Below are 26,163 nucleotides of genomic sequence, written 5' to 3'. Positions count from 1 at the left end.
AGGCTGGGGAGCTCAGAGAACATTAAGGCTCTGTGCCGCTTCCCACAGACCTCGCCCTGCACATCTCTTCCATCTGCTATTCTGGCTTACATCCCTCCATAATAAACTGATAACCTAGTAAAGAAATGGGTTTCTGGAATTCTGTGAGCCACTCTAGCAATGGGTGATTAATATCAAACCCAAGCAAGGGGGCATGGGAACCCCCAATCTAGAGCCAGTGGGTAAGAAGCACAGGTGGGTTTGCGACTGGCATTGGGAAGAGGGAGGGGCAGTCTTATGGGATGAGCCCTTGCCCTGTGGGTTTGCTCTGACACTATCTCCAGATAGATGGGGTCAGGATTCAGTTAAATTTGTGGGACACCCAGTCAGTGTCCAAAGAGAATGAGTTTATTGCTTAGTGGTGTGGAAAAAACACACGTATAGTGGGGAGTTCCCTCCATTCCCTGTCAAGGGGGACTCCCTGTGCCTGGACTGTTTGCACAAATAATGTAGTTTATGCTGACCACCTGCTTTCCTGTGGGGAGTTGGGAATTTTGGGTGGTGCCAGGCAGAAGGTGCCTAACTAACCAGCCCCTAAGAACACTCTGGGTGCTGGGCCTCTGATGGGCTTCCCTAGTAGACGACACCTGTCATCACAAATAGTTGCTAGAGGAATTAGAGTGTCTTTTCCCCTTTGTTGATGGTGATTTGTGTCCTTGCACTATAATAAATCACAGCCATGAGCATGACCACAATGCTGAGTCCCGAGTCCTCCCAGTGGTTCACTGAACTTGGGGCTGGTCTTGGGGACCTCAACACAGGCTCCTGCAGACTTGCTGGCAACAGAGGTGGCAGCCTGGACCAGGGCCATGTCCTTGAATTTAACAGATCCAGCGGCAACTTCCTGATTCCTGGGGCAGAACAGCAGCTCCCCTGGCAGGCCAGTTCAGCAGTGTTCTGGGGACCACACACCACTCCTTCAGCCCTTCTGATAACTCTGTGAATGCCCCAAGCTCTTTATTAAATCCTTTTCTGGGGGCGCCTGGGTGGTGTAGTCAGTGAAACATCTGTCTTTGGCTCAGGTCACGATCCTAGGGTCCTGGGATGGAGCCCCGTGTTGGGCTCCCTGCTCAGCAGGGAGCCTGCTTCTCCCTCTCCCTCTGCCGCTCCCCCTGCTCATGCTCTCACTCGCTGTCTCTGTTGCTATACCCACCTCTCTCAATAAACAAATACAATATAAAAATAATACATAAATAAATAGATAATTCCCTTTCTGCCTAAATAACTGTCATAGTTTGTGATGGATCCTGACAACCCAGAAACCGCACCTCTGATCCATGTAGTTTGCCTGGGGGCAGACGAGTCAGCACTACCCACATGTACCTTACCCTAAATAGCTTCTGTGAATCTCAGTTTGGATGGGCCATTTCTTTATGCAACTGTTACAACAAAAAATGTTAATTTGTGCCTGACTGCCCCCTCCAAAGGGTCCCCTGTGCCACCCACTGCAGATACTGCGTGCACACTTGGAGAACCACTAGAATAAAACAGTGCCTTAAATGAGTGCCCCCCCCCCTCCACCACCACATACCGTCAAGTCCAAGAACATCCAAGAGCTCCATCCAAACTTTCCACAGGGTTTCGACAAACATATCCACCCCCAGCACGAACCTCTCAGTCAGCCTGGTCAGGAACTGCAGAAACAAGAGTATGGTCACTATATCGACTCGGACAACGCCCCATCTCCTAGTCTAGCCAGGCCTGCTGGTTTACATGTTGATGGGAAAACAGAGCCAGCCGGTGATGGAGGCTGCACCAGGAGCAGCCGAGTTAGCCCTGGCACCAAAGTGAGCTCGGCAGGCCAGAGCTGGGTGAAATCTGGTCTAGCCTCCTCCTCTACAGGCCGAGTGGCACACCTATGGGAGACAGGAGGGTCCCACAAAGCTGTTTTGCTCCACCTCTGCTTTCTCCTAGAACCCTCCCGCTCATGTCAAGGTTAAGATCTCCACTTTTCTCTGACTCATTCTCATTTTTTATCACTGATAGATTCCATCCTTACCCCATTTCTCTGAGAGCTTGGGTACTGCCATGAGGAACAAGGACAAAGATGATGGTGGTTCTCACACGTGAGTGGCGTCACATCTCCTGGGCATGTGGAAGCGCTAGAGACCCAAGTCCCACCCAGCTTTAAGAGCCTGGACCCTCAGAGGGCTTTGTGAGTTCTCCAGGTGATTCTGAAGGACCACCCGACTAGAGGAATAGGAATCTGAGGTGCAGTCTCATTCACTTATTTTTTTTAATAAGTAATATTCGAAAAAAAATAAGTAATATTCAGTACACATGGTATAAAACTCAAAGCTGCAAATGGGAATTCAGTGAAAAGTTAGGATCCCATCTCACTCCCCATGATGCAAATCTCCTTCTGGAGGCATTGTTGTCACCACTCACCCCTCGGGCCTCCCTTAGATGCGTGGAGTGAGTAATGATAGACAAATGTTCTCGCCATGAGCAGCAGTGAATGTGCAGTTCTGCAGTTTTTCTCATGTGGCATGGTCTTGGTGATTACTCAAGCTCAGACTGTATGGAGGTGCCTCATTCTCCTTTCAGATGTTTAAGCAATCCCCTACCCATGGACATGTAGGCTGCTCCCACCTGTGCTATTACAGCAAATGGGAGTGACAACACAGCGAGGCCCTGGACTTGGGTTCTTGGACTCATATATGGGCAATAAATGCCTCAGGGTGACCTGGCTACAGCTATTTGAATCCGCCTTCGTGGCTGGATCACTGCCCCAGGACAGGGGAAGAGGAGCAGGGTTGAAACAGCATCCAGGAGAAAGAGGACTCTAATAACCTCCTCCATCCCCCTGTTCTATGGCTTGGCTGAAAGCCCATGTGGCTGGGAGTTCAAGTACCTGGGTTCAAGTTCCAGCTCTGGCTCTTACTGCTAACCATGTAGTCATGGATGTGTATGCGTGCATGGTACATAGATGCATACATCCAATACGTCCCAGAGCTCCAGCTAAGAGATCCATGTACTTGTACCTACCCCATCTGGTTTTTTGAACATTAAGTGGGATATTCATGGGAGGTGCCTTGAGCACCTGGTAAATGGTCAAAATTCCTACTGACATCCCACATTCTCACAGAGCATTGACCCCAACATGTCCTGCAAGGAATCATCCTTTCCTCCTTAGGTAATTGCCCTAAAGGTATTTGTACATGTAAAGACCATGAGGCCATCAGCTGACTGACGAATGAACAAAGGCTGGTCTGTCCATACAATGGGATGTTATTTGGCTATGAAATGGAAGGAAGGTTCACATCAGCGAACCTTGAAAATACGACGCTAAGGGAATGAAGCTGGAATCAAGAGACCATATAGCATACAATTCCATTTGTATGAAATGTCCAGATGAGCCAAAGCCATAGAGATGTAAAGCAGACCAGCAGCTGCCAGGGGCTAAAAGGTACAGGATTTCTTCTACATGTAACGAAACATCCTAACATTGATATAGTGATGAGTGAACAACTGAACAGACTAACGAGGGCTGAATGGTACACTTCAGGTGGATAAACTGCATGGTATAGGAATTATACCTCATAAAGCTATTTTAAAACGGAAGGGTAAAAAAAAGGAAAAAAAAAAAGGAAGAGCTGGGATTTAAAGAAAAAAACAGGGCACCTGGCTGGCTCAGTCGGTGGAACATGTGACTCATGATTTCAGGGTCCTGAGTTCGAGCCCCACAATGGGGGTGGAGCCTACTTAAAAAAATAAAAACAAAAAACAAAACAAATAAAACCCCACACAAACGAAAAGACCATGTGGAGAATGTAAAAGAAAGCACATGTGTCACAGAAAAGAGGGCAGCTGCCCCTCTCATTGGTGGAGGGAGGAGGCAGGATGCATCTTCACCCAGGTAGAAGGCATATTGGTAATAGTTCAATTAAAACTCCTCCTCATGGGATCCCTGGGTGGCGCAGCGGTTTGGCGCCTGCCTTTGGCCCAGGGCGCGATCCTGGAGACCCGGAATCGAATCCCACATCGGGCTCCCGGTGCATGGAGCCTGCTTCTCCCTCCACCTGTGTCTCTGCCTCTCTCTCTGTGACTATCATAAATAAATAAAAGTTAAAAAAAAAAAAAAAAAAAAACTCCTTTTCAGGACAGCCCCAGTGGCCCAGCAGTTTAGCGCCACCTTTAGCCCGGGGTGTGACCCTGGAGACCCAGGATCGAGTCCCATGTCAGGCTCCCTGCATGGAGCCTGCTTCTGTCTCTGCCTCTTTCTCTCTGTGTCTGTTGTGAATAAATAAATAAAATCTTAAAAAAAAAACTTATTAAAAACTCCTTTTTAGGGGCACCTGGGTGGCTTAGTCGGTTAAGCATCCAATTCTTGATTTCGGCTCAAGTTATGATCTCAGGATTGTGAGATTGAGCCCCACATCAGTCTCCTCGCTCAGCAGGGAATCTATTTGGGATTCTCTCTGTCTTCCTCCCCCCACTTTCCCCTAAAAGAACCCTCTTTTTTTAAAAAAAGAGCTTTACTGGCATATTATCTACATACCATTAAGGTCATGTTTTCACAGTGTCCAAGTTGATAGTCTTTAGAATAGTCACAAAGTTACAAAGTTATACAACCATCACCACAATCTAATTTTAGAGCATGGTCATCCCCTCCAAAGAAACCTGTTAGCAGTCACCTCCTCCCAATCCCTCCTCCCCAACCTAGGCAACGGCTAATCTGCTTGTCTCTATGGATTTGCCTTTCCTGGACTTTCCATACAAACAGAATCGGACGATACGTGATCTCTTGCGTCTGGCTTCTTTCACTCATAATGACATTTCCCCTGTTGTACCAGGAATCAGTAGTTCATTCCTTTTACCACCACGTAGCATTCCACTTTATAGATATATCCTGTTTTGTTCATCCTAATGCACAAAGTATGTATGATTTGTACATGTTGGTTTGCAATTGCATAGCAGTTTTTATAATTTGTTCAAACGGAGGAAAAAGGAAGGGTACTATGCTTTTCTAGGAGAGCGCATTGGGCCTTTGAGATGGCACCAGCTCCCCCAGAAAGGGTGTGAGGAAGCAGCTGTTTTGGAAGGAAGAGATACCAGTGCTTACGCTACGAAACTCTCTGTGCCTCAGTTTTGTCAGCTGTCAACTGGGTCCAAGACAGGATTGGACATTCAGACCTGTAAAGGCCTCCACACGGGGCCGGCACACACCAGAGGCACAGGCGTTGGAGCTGCTAAGGACACTTCTGTCACAACACTTACTCACACAGGTTCTCCAGGTAGGTGCTTGGAGCCCTGCCATCCTTAGGAAATCCTCATGCCCAAACATGACTGGCATTGCTCAGAAGGAAGAACAGGCCCATCCTGAAAACGAGCCAGGGCCAGAGAGGTTGGAAACAGGGAAGGGACCACCATTGGTCTTTTAACCATGCACTGGGCCAATTTGCTCTCACCCTGTGGGCTAGCCTGTCGCTTTACCTCCTGCTCCAGCAATGCAGGAGACTTTGGCCTACCTCACCTGGCAAAGATATGGGAGCCCTGAGGAGGATGAACTGTGCTCTCCCCAAAATCCCTCTGTTGAAGCCCTAATCCCCAGGACCTCAGAATGTGACTGGATTTAATGATAGAGCCTTCAGAGATAAGTAAAGTAAAACAAGGTCACTAGGATGGGCCCTAACTCAATGGGACCTTATAAGAAGAGGACACACACAGAGGGACAGCCACGAGAAGACATGGGGGGAGGGGGGCACAGAGCCATCTGCACACCAAGGATAGAGGGCTTGGAAGAAACTACTGTGCCAACACTGCGGTCTCCATTTCTAGCGAATTCCTATTGTTTGAGGTGGACAGTATGTGGCCCTGTTAGGGTAGCCGGAGCCACTACCAGGGGGGTTACACCGCAGCCTGGAGTCTAGAGCAATGCTCCCACTGCCTGCCCAGTATGGATGCAGACTCGGCCCCAGAATGAGGGCCTGGCTTGTCCACTGCAGAAGCTGCTGTGGATGCAAGAGCAGCAGGAGAGGGAAGAGCCCTTCAACCTAAGGCAACTTGAATCAGGCTGAGAGCCTGTGCCCTTGACGTGTCTCCCCCATGAACCTCACAGTTACAGTCTCATCAAGAGAAAAACAACAGAGCCATGGCAGCTGACAGGCATCCTACAGGACCCCTGGCCTAGGGTTGGTCATTACAGAATATTGCCATGAACTGTGAGTTTTGTGGTCCTGATTTTTGCAAACTTTTTGTTTGTTAAAGATACAGACTAAAATAGTTAACGTGTCTTGTATTACTTTAAAATATTATTAAAGGTTAAAAATTGATTTTTGAAGAGGGGATACATGTAACAAGAATGACAGAAAGTTAAAAAACAGAAGTTGTGGGTGATGGGTGTGGGGTTCATTGCAGGATCCTTTCTCCCTTTGGGCAGGCTGCACAACGTTCAGGATGAAAAGGTGAAACAAGGAAGACTCAGGTGAACAGACTCAGGAGGCCTGCGGCTGTCACCGTGGGAGGGACAAAATTACTCAAGCCGGGATTTCATTATCCTCCTCTTGCAGCAGAGAGGCCTGGACACCCACCTCTGTCTAGACAGTGTCCTACATCCCAATCTTGCCTCCCGCCCCACCCCCGCCCCCGCCCCATCACCTCCTGGCTCATGCAAACTAGCTCCAAGGAAAATCAGCAAATGTGTCCTGATGAGCAAGTCAGAGAAGTTTCTGCAGTTTTGAGTTTGCCCTAGTATGTGAAGAACACACCAGATGCAAAGACTGCAAGAACGAAAAATCCTGGGACATATGCACAGATCACAAGTGAATCACAAAAGGGAAAGTCACCCTGACGCCAAGCAAGTACACAAGACCTCTTCGGTAGAGTTCTTGCCAGATAGGTATGTATGCACTCAATCTAGCCACCGGGGAACAGACAATACATACCGCGGGACATTTCAAGAAAAACTGGTCTAGGGGCACCTGGCTGGCTCGGTTGGTGGAACATGCACTTGAGGTTGTGAGTTCAAGCCCCATGTTGGTTGTATAGAGTACTTAAAAATAAAATCCTTAAGGGATGCCTAGGTGGCTCAGCGGTTAAGCACGTCTGCCTTCAGCTCAGAGTGTGATCCTGGAGTCTCAGGATCGAGTCCCGCATCGGGCTCCCTGCAGGGAGCCTACTTCTCTCTCTGCCTCTCTCTCTCTCTCTCTCTCTCTCTCTCTCTCGGGGTCTCTCATGAATAAATAAATAGGATCTTAAAAAATAAAATCTTTTTTTAAATTTATTTATTTATTAATTTATTTATGATAGACACAGAGAGAGAGAGAGGCAGAGACACAGGAGGAGGGAGAAGCAGGCTCCCTGCAGGGAGCCCGATGCGGGACTCGATCCCGGGACTCCAGGATCGCGCCCTCGGCCAAAGGCTGGCGCTAAACCGTTGAGCCACCCAGGGATCCCAAATAAAATCTTTAAAAGAGGAAAAAGAGTGGTCTGTCAAGACCAGGTGAGATAGCATTTCAGCTTTACTCCAATGGCTATAATCAAAGACGATGACAAAGTGTTTACAAGAGAAACAGGTATCCTCATACACTGCTGGTGGGAATCTAAAATGGTGCATCTGTACCGTGGTTGCTTGAATGTCAGTTACCGTGTGACCCAGCAATTCCACTCCTAGGCATATACCCCAAGTGTTGAAAACATATGTTTGGTTTGTGTAAACCTGTATGTGAATGTTTACAGTAGCATTGTTCATAGTAGCCAAAAAGTGGAACCAACCCAATATCCATCAACTGATTAATAAATAAAAAGTCATATGAAGAGCTGAGCTTCTGACACATGCTACACCATGGATGAATCCTGACAAAAGCCAGCCACACTGTGTGATTCCCTTTGTATGAAATGTCCAGAATAGGCAAGTCTGTGGAGACAGAATGGAGATCAGGGGTTGTCGAGGGATGGGGGAAGGGGAATGACTGCTAATGGGTACAGATTTTCTTTCTAGGGTGAAGAGGATATTCTAAAAATTGATTGTGGTGATAGCTGCACAGCTCTTTGAATACACTCAAAGCCACTGAACTTTCCATGGCCGAACTGTATGGTATCTGAATTATAGCCCCATAGAGCTGTTACCAAAACAAGGGGAAAAAAAGGGCAATTGGTCTGTGCTATTCAAAAATGGCAATGTCAGAAAAGCTCTCCACACCCCCCTACAAAAAAAAAAGTGAGGTCACCTTGACAAACTAGAGGACATTGAGGGGACATGAAAACCAAATGCAGTGAGCAATGCCTGACTGCACATTAGATTTTTTGGAAAGCTCTAAAGGAAATGTGACTACAAACTGATGAGGTTTTATTGTACTAAATGTAAGGGTTTTTTCCTGGGGGGAAGACAATGGTATTATGGTTCGGTAGGAGAAAGTGTCGTGAGGTTTGCACCTCACTTTCAAATGTTCCTGTGAATGGGCAGCCCCAGTGGCGCAGTAGTTTAGCGCCGCCTGCAGCCCAGGGTGTGATCCTGGAGACCCAGGATCGAGTCCCACATCGGGCTTCCTGCATGGAGCCTGCTTCTCCCTCTGCCTGTGTCTCTGCCTCTCTCTCGCTCTCTCTGAATGAATAAATCTTAAAAAAACAAACAAACCAAAAAAAAAACAAATGTTCCTGTGAAGAAAAAAAAACGTGTGTGTGTGTGTGTGTGTGTGTGTGTGTGTGTGTGATGTGTGCATGCACATGCGTGGTATGTGTAAAAAAGAGAAAAACAAGTTTGGGGGATGTGTGAACCATAGGTAGGCCAGGTGAAGAGTTTCTAGCTGTTTCTTATTCTTTCAACTGTTCTATACTTCAGAAGTTTTTCAAATACAAAGTTAGAGCAAGGGGCGCCTGGGTGCCTCAGCGGTTGAGCGTCTGCCTTTGGCTCAGGTCACAATCCCGGGGTCCTGGGATCAAGTTCCACATCGGGCTCCCCTAACGGAGCCTGTTTCTCCCTCTGCCTATGTCTCTGCCTCTCTCTGTGTGTCACTCTTGAATAAATAATTAAAATATTTTTTTAAAAAGTTAGAGCAAACATTTTGATTGTGGTGATGGTTTCACAGACATACATACGTCAAAATGTATCAACTTGTCCACTTTCACCTCACTTTATTTTTATTAAAGATTTTATTTATTTGAGAGAGTGAGTAAGCAAAAGAGCACAAGCAGAGGGAGAGGGAGAGGGAGAGGCAGCCTCTCTGCTGAATGGGGAGCCCAATGTGAGCATGGATCCTAGGACCCCAGGATCATAACCTGAGCCGAAGGCGGATGCCCAACTGACTGAGCCACCCAGGCGTCCCTTCAAATAGGTGCAGTCTCTTGAAATCTAACATCAGCAACATCTCTATAAAGCTGTTCAGATGTGGTGGGGAAAAAAGACTGGAAAATATCAGAGTTATTTTGCTCAAAAGACTTTCTTGTAAACAGCTAACAATGCAAGCCTCTTAAAGACCAACAACTCAATAGAAAAATGGCCAAGAAAGCAAAAGGCAGTTTCCAGAATGGAAAAGGCCAATGGGTTTTGAATAAGTGAAAAGACCATCTATGTCAAACATAAATAAAATTTAATGACACACTTCACTGGAGGAAGTTTGGAAGCCAGCCTTCACATGTTTGGTAGAAGTAGAAACTGTTGTCATTCTTTGGAAAACAATCCAGTAGTCTTTCTCTTGGTGTTAAAAGCGTATATGAAACTGGAACTGGATGTAAAGACAAAAGTAATTTATGTTGTCAAAGTCAGGAGAAGGGCTGTCTTGGGTTGGGGGATGGGGAATAGGCAGGTTGTGACAATCCATATCTAGATTTGCATGCTGGTGACACAGGTGCACTCGGTGTGACAATTCATTATGCTTTATAATTCTCATGCAGAAAAAGTACACCAATTATAATTCAATTTAAAAATTTGTAAATGTGCAGACCCTTTGACTCAGCCATCCCATCTCTAACAATCTGCAAATGAACTTGTCTATATGCACACAGAAAAATCTCTAGATGAAGACCTTTATTGCAGCCGGGTTTGGAGGAGCAAAAGACGGAAAGCTAACAAAATACCAACCAACAGGGGTGGGTTAAATTATGGTATATCCTGATCAATAGTTTGCTTTTTGCAGCCCTCAAAAAAGAAGGAAGCAAAGCTTTATGTACCAATAGGATCTGGTCTCCAAAATTTATTAATTAAAAAAGAAGGAGGAGGAAAAGAAAAGGAAGAGTGGAACAGCATGCATAATGAAAAACAAACAGAAAACCTATGAAGAGGCAGGATCTATCTGTATGCTCAGAATAATCTGGCTGCTCTAGGAAGGAGAATAGAGATGGGATCCGAGGTGGCAAGCGGATTTCTTCTTTTTTCACTTTTGAGCTATTTGAAATGGCATTCCATGCAATTGTGCCCTTATTTAAAAAAAAAAAAACAACACCACCACCATAAATGCTAAGCTTCTTAAATTATAACAACAACAACAACAACTGAAAAGCAAAGAAAAAAAAAAAAAAACACCAGATCTCAGCTTAGGATTCAGATGCTCCCACAGCATGGGTCCAGCTATATTTTTTCCCCTGTGCTCCCCAAGATCCACATCCCTATGCAGCCAGCCTGTGAACTGGGCCCCAACTTTGTCCCAGCCCTTTCCTTCCCTGCCAACCCACCTTCCCAGACCCAACTCACGCCCCTTCCTCCACCCCCTACCCAATGCCTCCAGGCAGGGCACTGGACCCCCTTCTCTTGGCTCCCCCCAAGGTCTTTCTTGTATCACTGTTGAGCCTGTTTTGTTAAACCCTAGGTCCTGTGTGATATAGCTGTCTCCCTCTGTCCCTTGCTCACTGTCACAGCCCTACAACTGACCTCCCTGGCCCACACACACTAAATCCACTCCCACCACAGGACCTTTGCTCATGCTGTTCCCTCTGCCTGGAACACTCTGTCGCTCTACTTCCTTCTCATTCAGCTCACTCTCCTGGCCACTCTATTCCAGTTATTTCCAATTCTGCAGAGGTTACCAGTGTGGGCACTCCCAGCCCTCTCGCACTGCTTAGCCGGACGGTGGGGGGGAGGGCCAAGAGATTCATTCAACCTTTCCATGCCTTGCTCTCCTCGTCCATAAAAAAGGGAAGATAATAATAGAGCTTCTCTCTTAGAATGGTGCAGCCCATTAAGCTTAAACAAAGATTCTTCTTCATTATTATTGCATCATCTTCTCTTCTTCTTTTTTTTTATTTCTTTAATGGCACTTATCACTCTGATATAATCTTGTTTTATGTATCTGACTTATTTATTGCCTGTCCCATGAAAGGTCCTCAAGAGGGGACATTTTGTCTGGCTTCTGCTCATATAGTAGGTGCCTAAGAAATTTTTAAAAATTGTTATAAAATACACATGCATAAAATTAACCATTTTTTAAAGTATACAATTCAGTGACATTTAGTACACTCACACTGTTGTGCAATCATTACCTCTAGCTAGTTCCAGAACATTTTCATTGCCCCTGTCAACTAAGCAGTCATGCCCTATCTCGCCCCCCACCCCCGCCCCTTAGCAACTATTTTATCTAATTTCAGTTTCTATGGATTTGCTTGTTCTGGATATTTCATATAAATGGAATCATGCAACGTGTGACCTTTTGTGTCTGGCTTCTTTCATTTGATTTTCAAGTTTAATCCAAGTGCTTCATTCCTTTTCATGGCTGGATAGTATTCCCTGCTTGCACAGACCACAGTTAATCCATTCATCAGTTGATAAACATTTGGGTTATTTCCACTTTTTGTCTAATGAGAAAAGTGCAGCAATGAACACTCATGCACAAGTTGCTTAATAATTTTAAAAAAAATAAATGAGTATATCACTCTCCTGCCAGATGAAACTGCTTCTTATATAAATATCTTCCACCACTTACTAAAGGCTTATTCAGTACCCAGTATTGTACAACCTGACTAATTGCATTTAACCCTCCAATTTATCTCTGTACAAATGAGACAGAGAGGTCAAACAACTGGCCCAAGATCACTGAACTAGTAATTCCAGCCCTCGTCTGTTGGACAGCAAGCCCCATGCTCCAAACCAGAACATCACGGGTTTATTTTAGACACGGCCTAGATTAGAATATGGGGTGTTTCTTTAAACACCCTCAAACTTCACAACCTACCATGCCGGTCTGGCTCCAATTAGTAACCCCAGGCATGCTTAAAACTACAGTTGCCAGCAGACCCAGTTTTTGTTTAAAAGTAACAGAACAATCTCCCCCAAGCCTGGCCAGTCTGGGCTACCCTCGGCAGGAAATGTCAGGTCAGCCCCTACATGCTACATTGATGGGGGGATCCAGAAAGGGTCATGAGGCAGGAAGACTTATGAAGTACCAGTGTGGACTCTAGGCCCACATTCCCTGGGTTCCATTCCGGGCATTGTCACTCACCTTGACTTGAAGTCACTCATGTCACCACTCTGTGCCTTAGTTTCCCTACCCACAAAATGAACACATTAACAGTACCTATCATAGGGTTGTTCTAAGGAGGAGTTCAGTTGCTCTACCTATAGAAGCACTTAACACATTTCAAGCAAATAACAAATTTGTACTATCCCTATTGAAGGCACAAACCCTGCTTCAGCCCAGAAAGAATTCTGACCCTGAGATTCTCAGATTCCTTGCCATAATAGAGCTGTCTTACTGATATCAAACCAGAGGTTAGGCCCTCAAGTATCATTTTGTATTTCATTTCCATAGACCTTAGACTCTCACATAGGACCATCCCCTAACACGAGATGCCCGTGCTTACACCTGCACGAGCCAACTTTCTTTTTGCTCTAAAACAAAAGATTTTTGCCTTCAAGTCATTCAAGAACAACAGCATGAGGTAAGTGCAGATTCACCTTGCTCATACCCTTCATGCCCAGGCAGACTGGATGAGAATCTTTTTGCACTCAAGTGTTGGGTCATGCTTTCTCCCTCCTTGGCCACCTACAAAGCCATCTTTTCCCAGTAGAACCCCAACCTCCACAAGAAGTGTCTGTATACCCATAGGAGAGGGTGGTCAGAAATGATAGCTATCCTACTATTTCCTACTACCATTTCACCAATTAAGATTATCCAACCAATCTGATTTGGGTTTTAATTTTTTCCCCCTCCATCTGGAGCACCAGGAAAGAAAACTTTTTTTTTTTTTTTTTTTTTAAACCCTGAAGGTCCTTCCAGCAGGTCTCAGCAATGTGGATCTGTGCTTTGGCCAGGCTGTAGCTGATACTGATCTCACCATTACTCTGGGCCAGGAAGGCACCAACGATTCAGAATTACTTCATAACGAAGGGGATATTATCATCAGCCCCTTTTAAAGGATAAAGAAACTGAGGCTCAAAGAAATGAAGCCCCTAGTGCAAAGCCAGCCAGCCAGCCAGCTTGTAAGCGGCAGAGCCAGATTTTGAGTTCCCAAACCTCAGGGCTAGCTCACAGCAAATAAATTAACAGGAGGCACAGCAGGGGCTGTACTCAGGGAACCACATTACCACATGCAACTGCCGCTCATTCACTTCCTCTTTCTCGGGGGACCTGGCTCCACGTGAAGCCCCGACCTACCAGGCTCCGGAGGGTAGAGCAGGGTGCAGGGTGAGCTTCCCGCGCTCCTCCCGAGCGCTCTACACACAGGGATCTGCAGGCTGCTAAAAGCTCCAAAGTAAACACGCTCCAAGCCAGCAAGGGGCGGCACACAGTAGGAGCTCAGGAGGGTCATCGGGCCAGGTTGCAAAAGCAACAGAGCCCACTGCACTACTCCTCTTTCTTTTCTTGTAAAGTTCAAAAAAAAAAAAAAAAACAGAATGAAAGAAAGGCCTAACTGTCTTCAAAGCCGGAGGAGGAGGGCCTAAGGTGCTCCGGGGAAGCGGGTCGGCGCGGGGCTGCTGGGGAGAGCGCGGGGCGCCCCCTGGGCCACCCGCGCGCCGCCTGGCTCACAGCAGGGGTTGGGTCAAACGCGCTGAATGAATGAATGAATGAATGAATGAATGAGAGGCGCGGCCGCCGTCAGCGTAGCCCAGGGGGCCTCCCCGGCCACGCGGAGCCAGGGGGCAAGGTCCGAGGAGAAGCGCCGGGCGCCGAGCGGAGGGCGCCCCGGGCCACCTGCCCCCGCAGCGCGCGGGCCCCGGCCGCCAGGCCCGACCCCGGCCGGGCGTGGGCGTGGGCGTGGGCGTGGCGGGGCGCGGGGCCCGCGGCAGCCCCGGGGCGCAGGCCGGCCTCCCCCTCCCCGCCGCCCCGGAGGCCGCGCCCGCGCCAGGTGCGCGGCGGCCGGGGCAAGGTGACCGCGGGCTGGAGCCCGGAGCCCACCTTCTGAGCGGCGCGCACGTTGTCCTCGCCGAACAGGCTGCTCACGCTCTGCGAGAAGGTGTTGGCCGAGCGGCGGTAGCTGTTCTTCTCGGCGCCGCCGCGGCCCCGCGCCCCCTGCGCGCCCGGGGCCAGCAGCCCGAGCAGCAGCAGCAGCAGCAGCAGCGGCGGCGGCGGCCGCGGGAGCCGGGCCCGGGCCCGGAGCCCGCCCGAGGCGCGCGCGCCCATCCTGGGGCCGGCGGGATGCGGTGGCGGAGCGGCGCGGAGGGCCGCACCCGGGACGCGGCGGCTCGGCGGGGACCGCGTTGGCGCGCTCGGGGGCCGCGCGCCGCGCCTCTGCCCGCCTCTGCCGCCGCCGCCGCCGCCGCTGTCGCAGCGCCACCTGCCCCGCCCCGCGCGCAGAGCCGCGACGGCCCTGCCCACGCCCCGCCCCGCCCCCACCCCCGGACGCGGGGGCCCGGCCGGCGACCCCGGCGACCTCCCCGCCCCGCCCCGCCCCGCGCCGCGCCGCGCCTCCGGGGGCTTCCGCCGTTCCAAACAAAAAAATACATATATACATATTTTTTAGACTTTTCCATAAAGAGCAGCCGGTGCCCGTAAAACTTGCAACGGCCTCTGCAAGGATAATGACCGCTATGGATTGGAGAACCAGATCCGAACATGTCACCACGCGCGAGGCGAAGGCCGGGGCACCAGCCCCTAATGAAATTTTGGAGTAAAGAAGCAGCGAGCATCCCTCCTCCCTGCCCTTCTTCCTTCCATCACAGAACAGGTGAGAAGCGAGAGTTTTCTGAAGCTAAGTTCAGCTGGTAGGTCAGGAGGGCGCAAGAAAGAGTTAGAAAATCATTTTGCACCCCTTAGTGAAATGATGGATGCAGTTCCAGTTAGCAAGAGGGGGGAACCAGGAAGGGGACTGGCTGGTGGGGACCTGGAAAACGGACAGGCCAGTCTATCCTGACCTGGAAGCTCCCTGGTAGCAGGAAGTACCTGGGCCACGGAGGATGGATTGTTGCCAAAACACTCTGAACCCTCGCCCGACCTGGCCCCTACCTGGAACCAACGATTTACAGGAACTATGGGGAAGGAGGAGAAAACGAGAAGCCTATCAGTCAAATCCAGACTGTGGAGCGTTCCACAGTGCAAACCACCCAGTCTCTTCGGTCAGTAAACGGTACAAAAAGTGAAGGAGGATGATTGATCTTAAGAGAGTGAAGAGCCATCAGTAACCAAACGCAACAGAAGGCCCTGAAGCAAACTGTGTCCAACCAGAGTTGGGTTTTTTTTTTCTTTTTTGAGACAGGCAGCAAAATAAAACTTAACCTGTGCCAATCCAAAGAGTGAGGAATTGTATTTTACTTTTGAATTTGGACTTTATCTGGATTCCTGGTGAAGTTTTCATGTATTTACTGGCCACGAAGTCTAAAGTTCTTGTTTTTTTTAAGAAAACTTTTTTATTAAAGTATAGCATACAAACAGAAAAATACCCAAATCATAAGGTGCTTTTTTTTTTTAATGAATTTAAACTAACCACACATGAGGTAATCAGCACCCAGATGGAGAAATGGAACGTTACCAGCTTCCTCTCCCACTCACTAGCTACCCTTCAAAATTTAGGGAATTCATTTTGCCTGTTTTTGAACTTGATGTGTATGGAATCACACAGTATGCCAATCTTTTGTGATTGGTTTCTTTTTTTCAACACATTTATGAGAGCCATGGTCTCTGGCTCTATATGAATTTTTCTTCTTTTATTTTTATGCTCCTTTGTGATTGGTTTCTTTTTTTCAACACATTTATGAGAGCCATGGTCTCTCTTCATGGTATATGAATTTTTCTTTTATTATTATTTTTTTCTTCTTTTATTATTATTATATAAAATAACATTTTTTATATTTTCTGGAGATAGTCCTTTGGTATATAATACTTTAGAAGAAGGGGATCCCTGGGTGGCGCAGTGGTTTGGCGCCTGCCTTTGGCCCAGGGCGCGATCCTGGAGACCCGGGATCCAATCCCACATCAGGCTCCCGGTGCATGGAGCCTGCTTCTCCCTCCGTCTGTGTCTCTGCCTCTCTCTCTCTCTCTCTGTGACTATCATAAATAAATAAAAAATTAAAAAAAAAAAAAAAGAAAAGAAAATATAGGAGAATGTACTATTACCTACTTAATTTTAAAATGGACACACTTTTTATTTACTTAAACATATTTAAGGGGAAAACTGCAGACTATTATCCTCCTAAACTATAAAACCCATAAAACCAGAGGTTTGATATGGTAATTAGGCTTCCCCGACCTCCAAAATCCATTTAAATCATAACTTTATAAACCTGTTCATACATAAATCCTCTCATGCACCATCTGTGTGTTTGTGGAGATTTGTTTTTGCCTTTGTTTTGGGGGAGAAAGGGAAAACCTATGCAATCACCTCCATTCATCCATTCCCTCCTGTATTCAATAACTACTTACTATTTACCTCTCTGCAGCCAGATCTTGTTCTAGGTTTCTTTATAAAATTCTAAAATAAATCCATATAATGTCTTCACCTTTTCTTTTGTCTTTTTTTTTTGTTTTATTTTAAATTTCTGCCCTTAACAAATTAATGCTTTTAACGGGAAAAAAAATTCTGCTAATATAAAACGTTGTATATGCAAGATAATTACAGGACTCAGAGAATACATTATTTTCGAGTGCGCTACAGTGTGATGTGGGAATGAGAGTTTAAAGCCGCCTAATACTTTCTTCTTTTAGTGCCTCTGTCCCTGTAATGGAAACATTTGTGCCCTTTTACTATACAACGAAGTGTCTCTTATAGGAATATCAAAGTGCAAAAGAGCAAAAAAAAAAAAAAAAAAAAAAAAACGAGGGGAGACGTTTGCAACGGGGGCAGTGTTATATTTCAAAAGGTGCAAAACAGTCCCCCTCCCAAGTAACCAAATTAGTATTAGCACCAGCACCTGACTCCGATTTAGAGATTCGCACCACGTGGGAAGCACTCAGCTTAAAACCAGGCCTCCCCGGCGACCTCAGGCCTCGCTCGCGTCACGCAGTTGGCCCCGCCCCGTCCTGCCGCAGGCCCCGCCCCCGCCCCGCCCCCAGGGTGCTGGTATCGTGAGCTCTCGCGAGAGCGCAGCCCGGAAGTCTCGCGGCCTGAGCCTGGGGCCTGGGCGCGCACGTGGACTAGGCTTCGGGGTTCGCGGCTGCGGCCACCCCGCCGGGAGCCGGCAGGACCGGGCGCCATGGGGAAGCTGCGCCGGCGCTACAACGTCAAGGGGCGCCTGCAGGCGGCCCCCGGGCCCTCGAAGCGCCCCGCGGAGCCGCCGCCCGTGCGGCTGGAGCTGGAGGGTAAGGCGTCCGGGGTGCTGGGCTAGGAAGCTTTAGTACATCCAGCCAGGGCCGCAGCAATGGAACAGGTGGGGCGGTTGCATCCAGAGTATTTTGAAGGTGGAGCTGATGGGATTTGCCAGCTGATTGCACGGGGAACAAAGATGTTGAAAATGACTCCCAGGCGCTGGAGCCAGCCATTGGAGAAGATGAGTGGGCAGCCTGGGAGACCAAGAGCCCGGTTTTGGATGTGAGTGATCTCCGGAGGTCCTGTTTGGCCACCAGGTGGACAGGGTAGGCACGCAGCTGCTGGCTGGGATGCTGAGGAGAGGCTGGTCCTGGGGGAGGTAGCACTTTGGAATCATCTGGGAGTAGATGGTATTTGTTCATTTAAAGTCCGGAGGGGATTGGCTCACTGGGGGAATGAGTCCAGCTCTTGAGGAGAAGGGAGGGAGGAGGAGCCTGTGAGGAGAGAGAGGAGCTCTGGGAGACTGTCCTAGTGGGTGCCACGGAGGAGGACCCGCCATCCCCGTGGGATGATGCCGTGACGTCAGGGAGGGAAGGACCACTGAGTGTATCCAGGAAGGCTGACGACCTGCGTGAGGCCAGTTGTGCAGGAGAGGTGAGGTGAGGTGACTGAGTCGGTTCAGAGTTGTCTTGCAGGCTCCTGAAACGGGACACATTGCAGAGTCAGGCTCGCCGAGCCGAGTGCACTTGCTGCCTGAGATCCAGGTTGAGGTGGGCACTAGGAAACAGTGGACCTAGACTCTGAGATGGACAGAGAGAAAGCAGGGCCTCTAGAAAAGCCTGCTGCCCTCGACCCACTGACTAGCCTTCTAGTGCACGTTCTTGTTGGGCCTGGCAGGCAGTGAGGTGATTGGAGACAATGCCAGAGTGGGAATCTGGACTGAATTCCCTCCTTGGAGGTTGCATGGATAGGCTGGGGATGGACCACATCACCGGACATCTCTGCCTCAGTTTTCTCTCCTGTAAAATGGGTCCAGTCTGAGTAGCCATCCTACCTGCTATCAGAATTTTGGAAGAGGTGATCAGAACAGGGGGGCCTGAGATCTCTTGGACCCGAAGATCAGGAAAGTTCTTTCTGACCCAGGATGTCCATTTATCCCCTCCTTTCTGAAGGGCCAGAGGAGTCTTCTAAAAACATAGACCACATCACCTTCTTTAAAGAGCCTTCCTTCGACCACTGACTCAATATTACCCCTCACTTCCTGATTTTTATTACACCCCCCCCCTTTTTTTTCCTATAGCACAGTAGTTCTCATATTTTTTGGACTGAGGACCCATTTGCATGCTTAAAAATTGAAGATCCAAAAGTTCTTTCGTCAGTGTGGGTTAAATCTATCAAAACCAGTGTATACAAGGACATGCTCCATTAGCTGTCAGAACAATGTGTCACCTGATCTGAAGCCTCTGGAAAATGCTGCTATACACTCATTTCCTTTGTTTTTCTTTGTGCTTTTAATTGTTTTATTTGAGGACTGCAGAATGCATAGCTTGCATTGCTTAAAATTGCCGTGTTCGTTTTAGTTGAGGGTCACAAAGCCTCTCCTACACTTTGTGACACAATGAAAGATGGACCGAGCCAGAGGAGCTAGTAAGCTAGTAGCTGCCCACACGGAACCCTGGAGAGGGCTGCAGCCTTAGATGTCAGGCAGAACAGGTGCACCCCTTGGGGCTGCCTCAAGTTGAGTTGAAGAGTAATATGGTACCTGAATTTGGGTCCAGATTGTGTACTTTCAGACTGACATTTACAAGTACATATGACACAAACCCAGTACTGAGTGTCCTGTGCAGTCTTAGGAGAATGTTGTAGTAGTATTATGAAAACAGTCTTGACCTCGCACATTCTGAGGGGAGCAGTGTTGTGGCCTGTACCTTCCCCACTGGCACCCCGCTCCTTCTCCCCTGACCACTAGGATGGAGGTGCCCTGGGTTCACAGTGAAATCTGACACATGGCGGATGCTGGGCAGACAAGTTGAAGGAACAGTGACAAGCCTGCACCCCCATACCTGTGTGGGCACTTGGGCTCACACATAGGGTGAGGATCCCATGAGAGGTAGCACAGAGCCACCCCAAAGAAACACGGCATTATTGTGGACTCTGGAGTACTGCAAGTCTCTGCGGTCCCTGGGCAGGGGGCAAGGGGGTCCACGCAAGTGTGTCTTTTCAGATAAAGACACATTGAAAGGCATCGATGCAAGCAATGCACTGGTTTTGCCTGGGAAGAAGAAAAAGAAGCCCAAAGCCCCTCCCCCATCGAAGAAGGAGAAGAAGCCTCTGACCAAGAAAGAGCGTAAAATGCTGCAGAAAATCTTAGAACAGAAGGAGAAAAAGAGCCAGGTAGGCCTGTTCTGTCAGGATCTGCACATGGCTCCCTAGACTGGGGGGAGGTGGGTTCTCTGTCCCCCGACTTGGTCTCTGCTGCGTGACAGTGCAAACTCTCCAGAATGAGGGGCATGTTTTGTGTCTGCACAATCCCATACAGTAGTCACTAGGCATGTGTGGCTAGCATGGTTGAGGAACCTAATTTTTTGTGTGATTTAATTGTAATTAATTTAAATTCGTCTGGCCTACTGCGGCTAGCAGCAGCTCTGATATCTGATGCAGCCCCAGAGCCTTCAGACCCTCCAGGAGCCTGCCCACGAATCTCCAATGAGCCCAGATTTGTTGAGGCCAGATGTTTGTTAGCTGGGAAGTCAGTCCCTCAACATACTCATCTTTCCTTATTTGGTCCTAATAATTTTGTGTTACTTATTTTTTTTTTAACTTTATTCTGGAGAATTTTAGACCTTCTCCTTTCAAACTTTTTTTTTTTTAATATTTTATTTATTTATTCATGAGATACCATGGGAGGGTGGGGAGAGAGGGAGAGAGGCAGAGACATAGGCAGAGGGAGATGCAGGCTCCCTGCGGGTTGCCCAATTCGGGATTGGATCCTAGTACCCCGGGATTGCAACCTGAGCTGAATGCAGATACTCAACCACTAAGCCACTTAAGGAACAAATTTTGTAATGGGAAATTCCAGCACCTATAGAAGTAGAGAACCTAGTGTACCAGACTCCCATGTACCTGTCACCAGTGCCAGCAGCTGTCAGCCCACATTTCCCCAGTCATCTCCACAGCTGGCCACTTCCCTACCTCCCGGGTCAAAGCCTAGGTAGCATAAATCTGTATTTGTGTCCCGGGATTGCTGAAACAAACTGAATGGCTTACAACAGAGATATATTCTATTCCAGTTCTGGAGGCCAGGAGTCTGAAATCAGAGTGTTGGCAGGGCCCTCCTCCCTGGGAAAGCTCTTCCTGACATCCAGCTTGGGGTGGCCCCAAGTGTTCTTGGCCTGTGGCCACGTCCCTCCTGTCTTGGCCCCTGTCTTCACATGGCTGTCCCCTCTCTATGAGTCTTACAAGGAGACTTGTCTTGGGATTTAGGACCCACTTGAATAATGCAGGATCTCATGTTAAGATATTTAACTTAATTACATCTGAAGAGACCCTTTTTCCGAATAAGATCCCATTCTGGGCCATGAGCATATCTTTGGGGGAGGGGAGACCATTCAACCCCCTGTGCGTAACATTTTATCCATATATATTTCCAATTATATCTTAAGCACCATTTAAAATAACCACAGGACCATTAGCACACTTAAATTTTTTTAAAAAAATCAAGTATCCAGTAAAGGTCAAATTTCCAAATGTTTCATGTTTCCCTACCCCACCTCTTTTCTTTTTTTTCTCCCCTTGTCATTTCTTTGTTGAAAGAAATTAGGTTCATTGTCTGTAGTGCTTCCCACAGTCTGCAGTTTTAAAACATCCTCTCCAAGAAGCCTGGGTGGCTCAGTGGTTGAGTGTCTGCCTTCAGGTCAGGGCTTGGTCCTGTGATCCTGTGGATCCTGTGGGCCCACCCTGATCCAGGTCGCCCTCATTTTATCTTAATTACACCTGCTAAAACCCAATCTCAAGTTCTGCATCGGGCTCCCCACGGGGAGCCTGCATCTCCCTCTGCCTATGTCTCTGCCTCTCTGTGTCTCTCATGAATAAATAAATAAAATATTTTAAAAAAATAAAAGTAATAAAACATCCTCTCTGTGGTACAGTTAAACACACCTCTCTGCCCTTCTGAATTTCCTGGAAATGGTGTTTGCTTCTGGAGCAGGGATACTCAACCTGGACAGTTTTGCCCCCGGAGAACCTCTGGCCTTGTCTGGAGATACCTGGTGGGAGGCTGGAGGCTTGAGGCACTGCCAGGTGGTCTGTAGCACACAAAACAGCAAAATGTTCTCTGGCCCATGATGCTTGCAGTGCAGAGACCGAGAAAGCCCAATCTGGAGGCTTCCTGGGATTCACATTTGCCTTTCTGTCCAGGTCACCATACAGGGTCCCCTGTTCGCAGCCCTGAGACTCAGGCCCTGGAGCCCCTTAGCACAGGGGGACTCACTTTCCCGCAAGGGTGCCCCCTTTTAAAAATCTGTGCTGTGTTTTTTCTCACTTTTCTGTACATGGTTTTTCCTTTTATTGATTGCAAAATACATAGAAGCACATATTAAAATGCATCTGTATGATTTCAAGAGTACTAAAACTCCTGAGTGGCTCTCCAGGGGAAAGAGGCCAACTGTCCCTGCCCCCACAGGCTGCTTTCTTGAAAGCAGCATGGGGACCACTTGCTGCTGGCACCCAAGAGCCTCCCTTTCCTGTGAGATTGCTGGGGAGTGCTGCATTGCACACACAGGCCCTCCTTTGTTTGGTCTCCCTTGGGTGGGCATCTGGATAGTGGATAATACCTCCTGACACACAGTGATGCCAAGACAACTTGGTTCATCTGGCACCAGACCCCGTCCAGGGGTGGAAAGCCACTCTGGCTCACGGTGACACAAGACCTCCATGCAGCAATTGTACTGTGACCTTTAGGTTAGAAAGACTTAATCGTTAGCGAGGCCGACATCTGATGTAGAGTCTTATTTCCTTTCTGAAGAGAAGGTCATCCCTCCAGATATCTAACACACCTGTTTCCTTCCCCAGCGAGCAGAGATGCTACAGAAATTGAGCGAAGTCCAGGTTTCCGAAGCCGAGATGAGACTGTTTTACACCACGTCCAAGCTTGGCACTGGGGACCGCATGTACCACACCCGAGAGTGAGTGGGCCAGCCCCTTCCTGAAGTCCCCCTCTCATGCCAGGATTCCAGTGGTGGGGACTCACAGCATCCCAGAATGCTTGAATATTTACAGGAACATTCACATTGACCGTCATGCCAGCGCACCTGCAGCGAGTAGAGACCATGATGCTGCCCAAACCCCAATGACACACACCAGACTGCAGGGTTTCCTGCACACAGATTCTTCCAGCTTTGACACAGGCCATTAGGGTAGAAATTGCTTTCAGGTGGTCAGGGATGAGGTTTGGCTTATCAGCAAGTTTTGTTTCGTTTATATCGTGTCATGAAGGCCTTTGGGTGTTCTGCTGATGTATTCATTCAGACTCTCCCAGAGCAGCTGTAACAAATTACCACAACCTGGGTGCCTTAATACTAGGGACATGTATTCTCTGGTGGTTCTGGCCATCAGGATGTCAGCGGGAGTCGGTCCCTTCTAGGAGCTGGAAATCTGCTCCTTGCATCTCTCCCAGCTTCTGTGGTTTCTTGCAGTACTGAGTGTTCCTTCCTGGCAGACATGAGGACACTGAAGTTGGAACGGCTCCCGGCATGTCTTCATGTCTTCCGTGGTCTTCTGTGTCTCTTCTCTCCTTGTGTAGATACCAGGCATTGGATTTAGGGCCCACCCTGATCCAGGTCGCCCTCATTTTATCTTAATTACATCTGCTAAAACCCAATCTCCAAAAGGTCACATTCTGAGTCTCTGGACATGAATTCTGGAGAGACACTGTTCAACCCAATACAACCCACATTCAACAAGTAGGAGATGTCACATTAAAGTTGTCTTAAGCCAAATCAGCCGGCTTCTTCCTGGCCTTCCCTGGGGTGGCCGACCCTTAGGAGGAGCCTACGTGCCCCTCCTACCCTAGAGCCACCACGCACTACTGTCTTACTCTTGACCTGCACCCTTGAACATTGCACATTTATGGCTACTATGAAGGCACACTTATGTCCTAGGCTCTCCTCTAGGCCCTGGGGGTAGAAGGGTGTACACAAATAAGATGATAAATAAACTTCCTTTAAGAAGTTTACTTTTTTTTTTTTTTTTTTTTTAAATTCATGAGAGACACAGAGAGAGAGGCAGAGACATAGGCAGAGGGAGAAGCAGGCTGGCTCCCCACAGGGAGCCCCATGTGGGACTCGATCCTGGGACTCCAGGATCACATGCTGAGCCTAAAGCAGGTGCTCAACCACTGAGCCACCCAGGCATCCCAAGAAGTTTATGTTCTAATGGTGGGAAGACAGGCAAGAATCAAGTGGGATACATATATATCTAGTGCTGACAAGCACTAGCAGAAAAGAAAGTAGGGAAAGAAGGTGGGGGGGAGATAGGAGAGTCACCCTGTTGGATGACAGTTGAGTCCAAACGTACGTGCCTGGAGCAGGAACAGCAAGTGCAAAGGTCCTTAGGTGGGAAAGGGTATACTTTGACTCCTGGCTTCTGATGGATATATAGCGGCACAGAGCTGTGTCAGGTTGACAGGGCCACGGTAAGGCTTTTGTGCCTAACTTCTGGCTGTCCTGGCAGGAAGTCTGACAAGATCGAAGCCCAGAGGCAGGAGAAGATCAGCAGCCTCAGCGGGGCCCACCGGAAGCGCTATCACCAGGAGACAGAAGAGGAGGAGTCTGAGCCCTCGATGGAGTCTGAACCCGAGGAGGCTCCTGCCAGTGAGCCCACAGAGGCTGGAGCAGGGACACTGCCAGCTGCACCAGAGGCCGGGACTGATAGCCTAGGGCCCAGTAGCCAACCCTCTCTGGCTGGGACTACTTCGGCACCACCAGCAGCAGCCTCCACCCCAGCCAAGCCCCCAGTGAAGCCTGCTGTCTTCATCCCTGTGAACCGCACCCCTGAAATGCAGGTTTGCTGCTCTGGTGTCTGTGATAAGCGCACAGGCTAGCACAGTGAGGAGCTGGGGATATGGAGGGGGACATCACTGTGGCTTGAGCAGGCGGCCTCACTTGCTCTCCTGCGCCCTCACCTGTAGTGGGAACAGCTGTCCCTACTTGATAGGGTTGTAGGGACAGATGTGCAGGAGTCTGCACACAGTCACAAAGTCAGAGCTGCTGAGGTGGGTGTCTGCTGCTCCTATCCTCACCTGGTCGCCATCACCCTTGGCCTCTGATTGTGGGTCCTGGCCCAGCTGGCCACTCAGCTTTCCACCACTTTCTAGCCCACTCCTGGACTTCCCTCTCTTCACCTGCAGAACTGGGGGTGGTGGGGGCCTCCATCTCCGTGCCCAAGCGTGTGCCATGGGCCTGGTATGGGGAGTGTGATCTGCAGCCTCCACCTGTCAGCCCAGCAGAGGATGCTGACATGGTCCCCACACTTGGGAAGGGTGACAAAAGCCGTGTCGGGGCCATGAGGGGAAATAGCAGGAGGGTCTGGGAAGGCGTCTAGGGCAGGAGCTAAGAGACCTGCAGGAGCCAGGGAGTGGGCTGGGTCCCAGAAGGGCTGTTCCAGAACACAGATTGTGTTGTAAAACCACTGGGATGTGAACAGCTCCTTTTCGTTTTTTAATGGGAAGACAAAATATCAGTGCAGTGTTCTAGGTAAAAATAAGTACTACTTATTGAAACCGTGGTTTCTGTTACATGTACAATTATGTGTTTATATATAGTTAGGGCAGCTGACTTTTATTGAGAGTGTTCAAGCAGTGGTGAGGGAGATGGAGAGAGAGAATCTTTTTTTTTTATTATTTATTCATGAGAGACACACAGAGAGAGAGGCAGAGGGAGAAGCAGGTTCCATGCAGGGAGCCCGATGTGGGACTCGATCCCGGGACTCCAGGATCACGCCCTGGGCCATAGGCAGGCACTAAACTGCTGAGCCACCCACAATAGAATGTTTTAGATGAGCCCGTTAGCTTGCTTCCCCATGATGAAGGTGAGCAGTGGTTCATAAAACCTCTCCAGAGGCAGCCCCGGTGGCACAGCGGTTTGGCGTCGCTTGCAGCCTGGGGTGTGATCCTGGGGAGACCCGGGATCGAATCCCACATCGGGCTCCCTGCATGGAGCCTGCTTCTCCCTCTGCCTGTGTCTCTGCCTCTCTCTCTCTTTCTCTGTGTGTCTCTCATGAATAAATAAATAAAATCTTAAAAAAAAAAAAAAAAAACCTCTCCACAATATAATACAGTTAACTCTTGAACAGCACAGGGGTTGGGGCACTGACTCCCCATGCAGTCAGAAACTCACATGTAACTTTTGACTCCCCAAGTTAACTACAAATAGCCTACTGTTAACCGGAAGCCTTATCAATAACAAGAAACAATCAATTGATGTGTATTTTGTATGTTTTGTGTATTATATATCATTTTTGCAATAATGCTAGAGAAAAGAAGATGTTATCAAGGAAGTCATAAGGAGAGATGCCTGG

General features: G+C 48.5%; 2 protein-coding genes across 2 annotated transcripts in view; one reads left to right on the top strand and one right to left on the bottom strand.

The window, feature by feature from the left end:
* Window positions 1-14,654, bottom strand: part of LOC121475669 (BRI3 binding protein) — a 29,669-nt gene extending 15,015 nt beyond the window's left edge. The window contains exons 1-2 of the mRNA XM_041729153.1: window positions 14,307-14,654; window positions 1,571-1,673 (exon numbers count right to left, since the gene is read on the bottom strand). Of these exons, the coding sequence (XP_041585087.1) occupies window positions 1,571-1,673; window positions 14,307-14,531 (328 nt within the window). The 5' untranslated portion in view covers window positions 14,532-14,654. The remainder of the gene's footprint in view (window positions 1-1,570; window positions 1,674-14,306) is intronic.
* A 2,785-nt stretch (window positions 14,655-17,439) lies between these two features.
* Window positions 17,440-26,163, top strand: part of DHX37 (DEAH-box helicase 37) — a 28,257-nt gene continuing 19,533 nt past the window's right edge. The window contains exons 1-4 of the mRNA XM_041729302.1: window positions 17,440-17,642; window positions 19,814-19,983; window positions 22,660-22,772; window positions 24,319-24,649. Coding sequence (XP_041585236.1) covers window positions 17,537-17,642; window positions 19,814-19,983; window positions 22,660-22,772; window positions 24,319-24,649 — 720 coding nt within the window. The 5' untranslated portion in view covers window positions 17,440-17,536. The remainder of the gene's footprint in view (window positions 17,643-19,813; window positions 19,984-22,659; window positions 22,773-24,318; window positions 24,650-26,163) is intronic.

This window comes from Vulpes lagopus, chromosome 14, assembly GCF_018345385.1.
Source record: "Vulpes lagopus strain Blue_001 chromosome 14, ASM1834538v1, whole genome shotgun sequence".
NCBI lineage: Eukaryota > Metazoa > Chordata > Mammalia > Carnivora > Canidae > Vulpes > Vulpes lagopus.
This window is presented reverse-complemented; position numbering and strand designations above follow the sequence as displayed.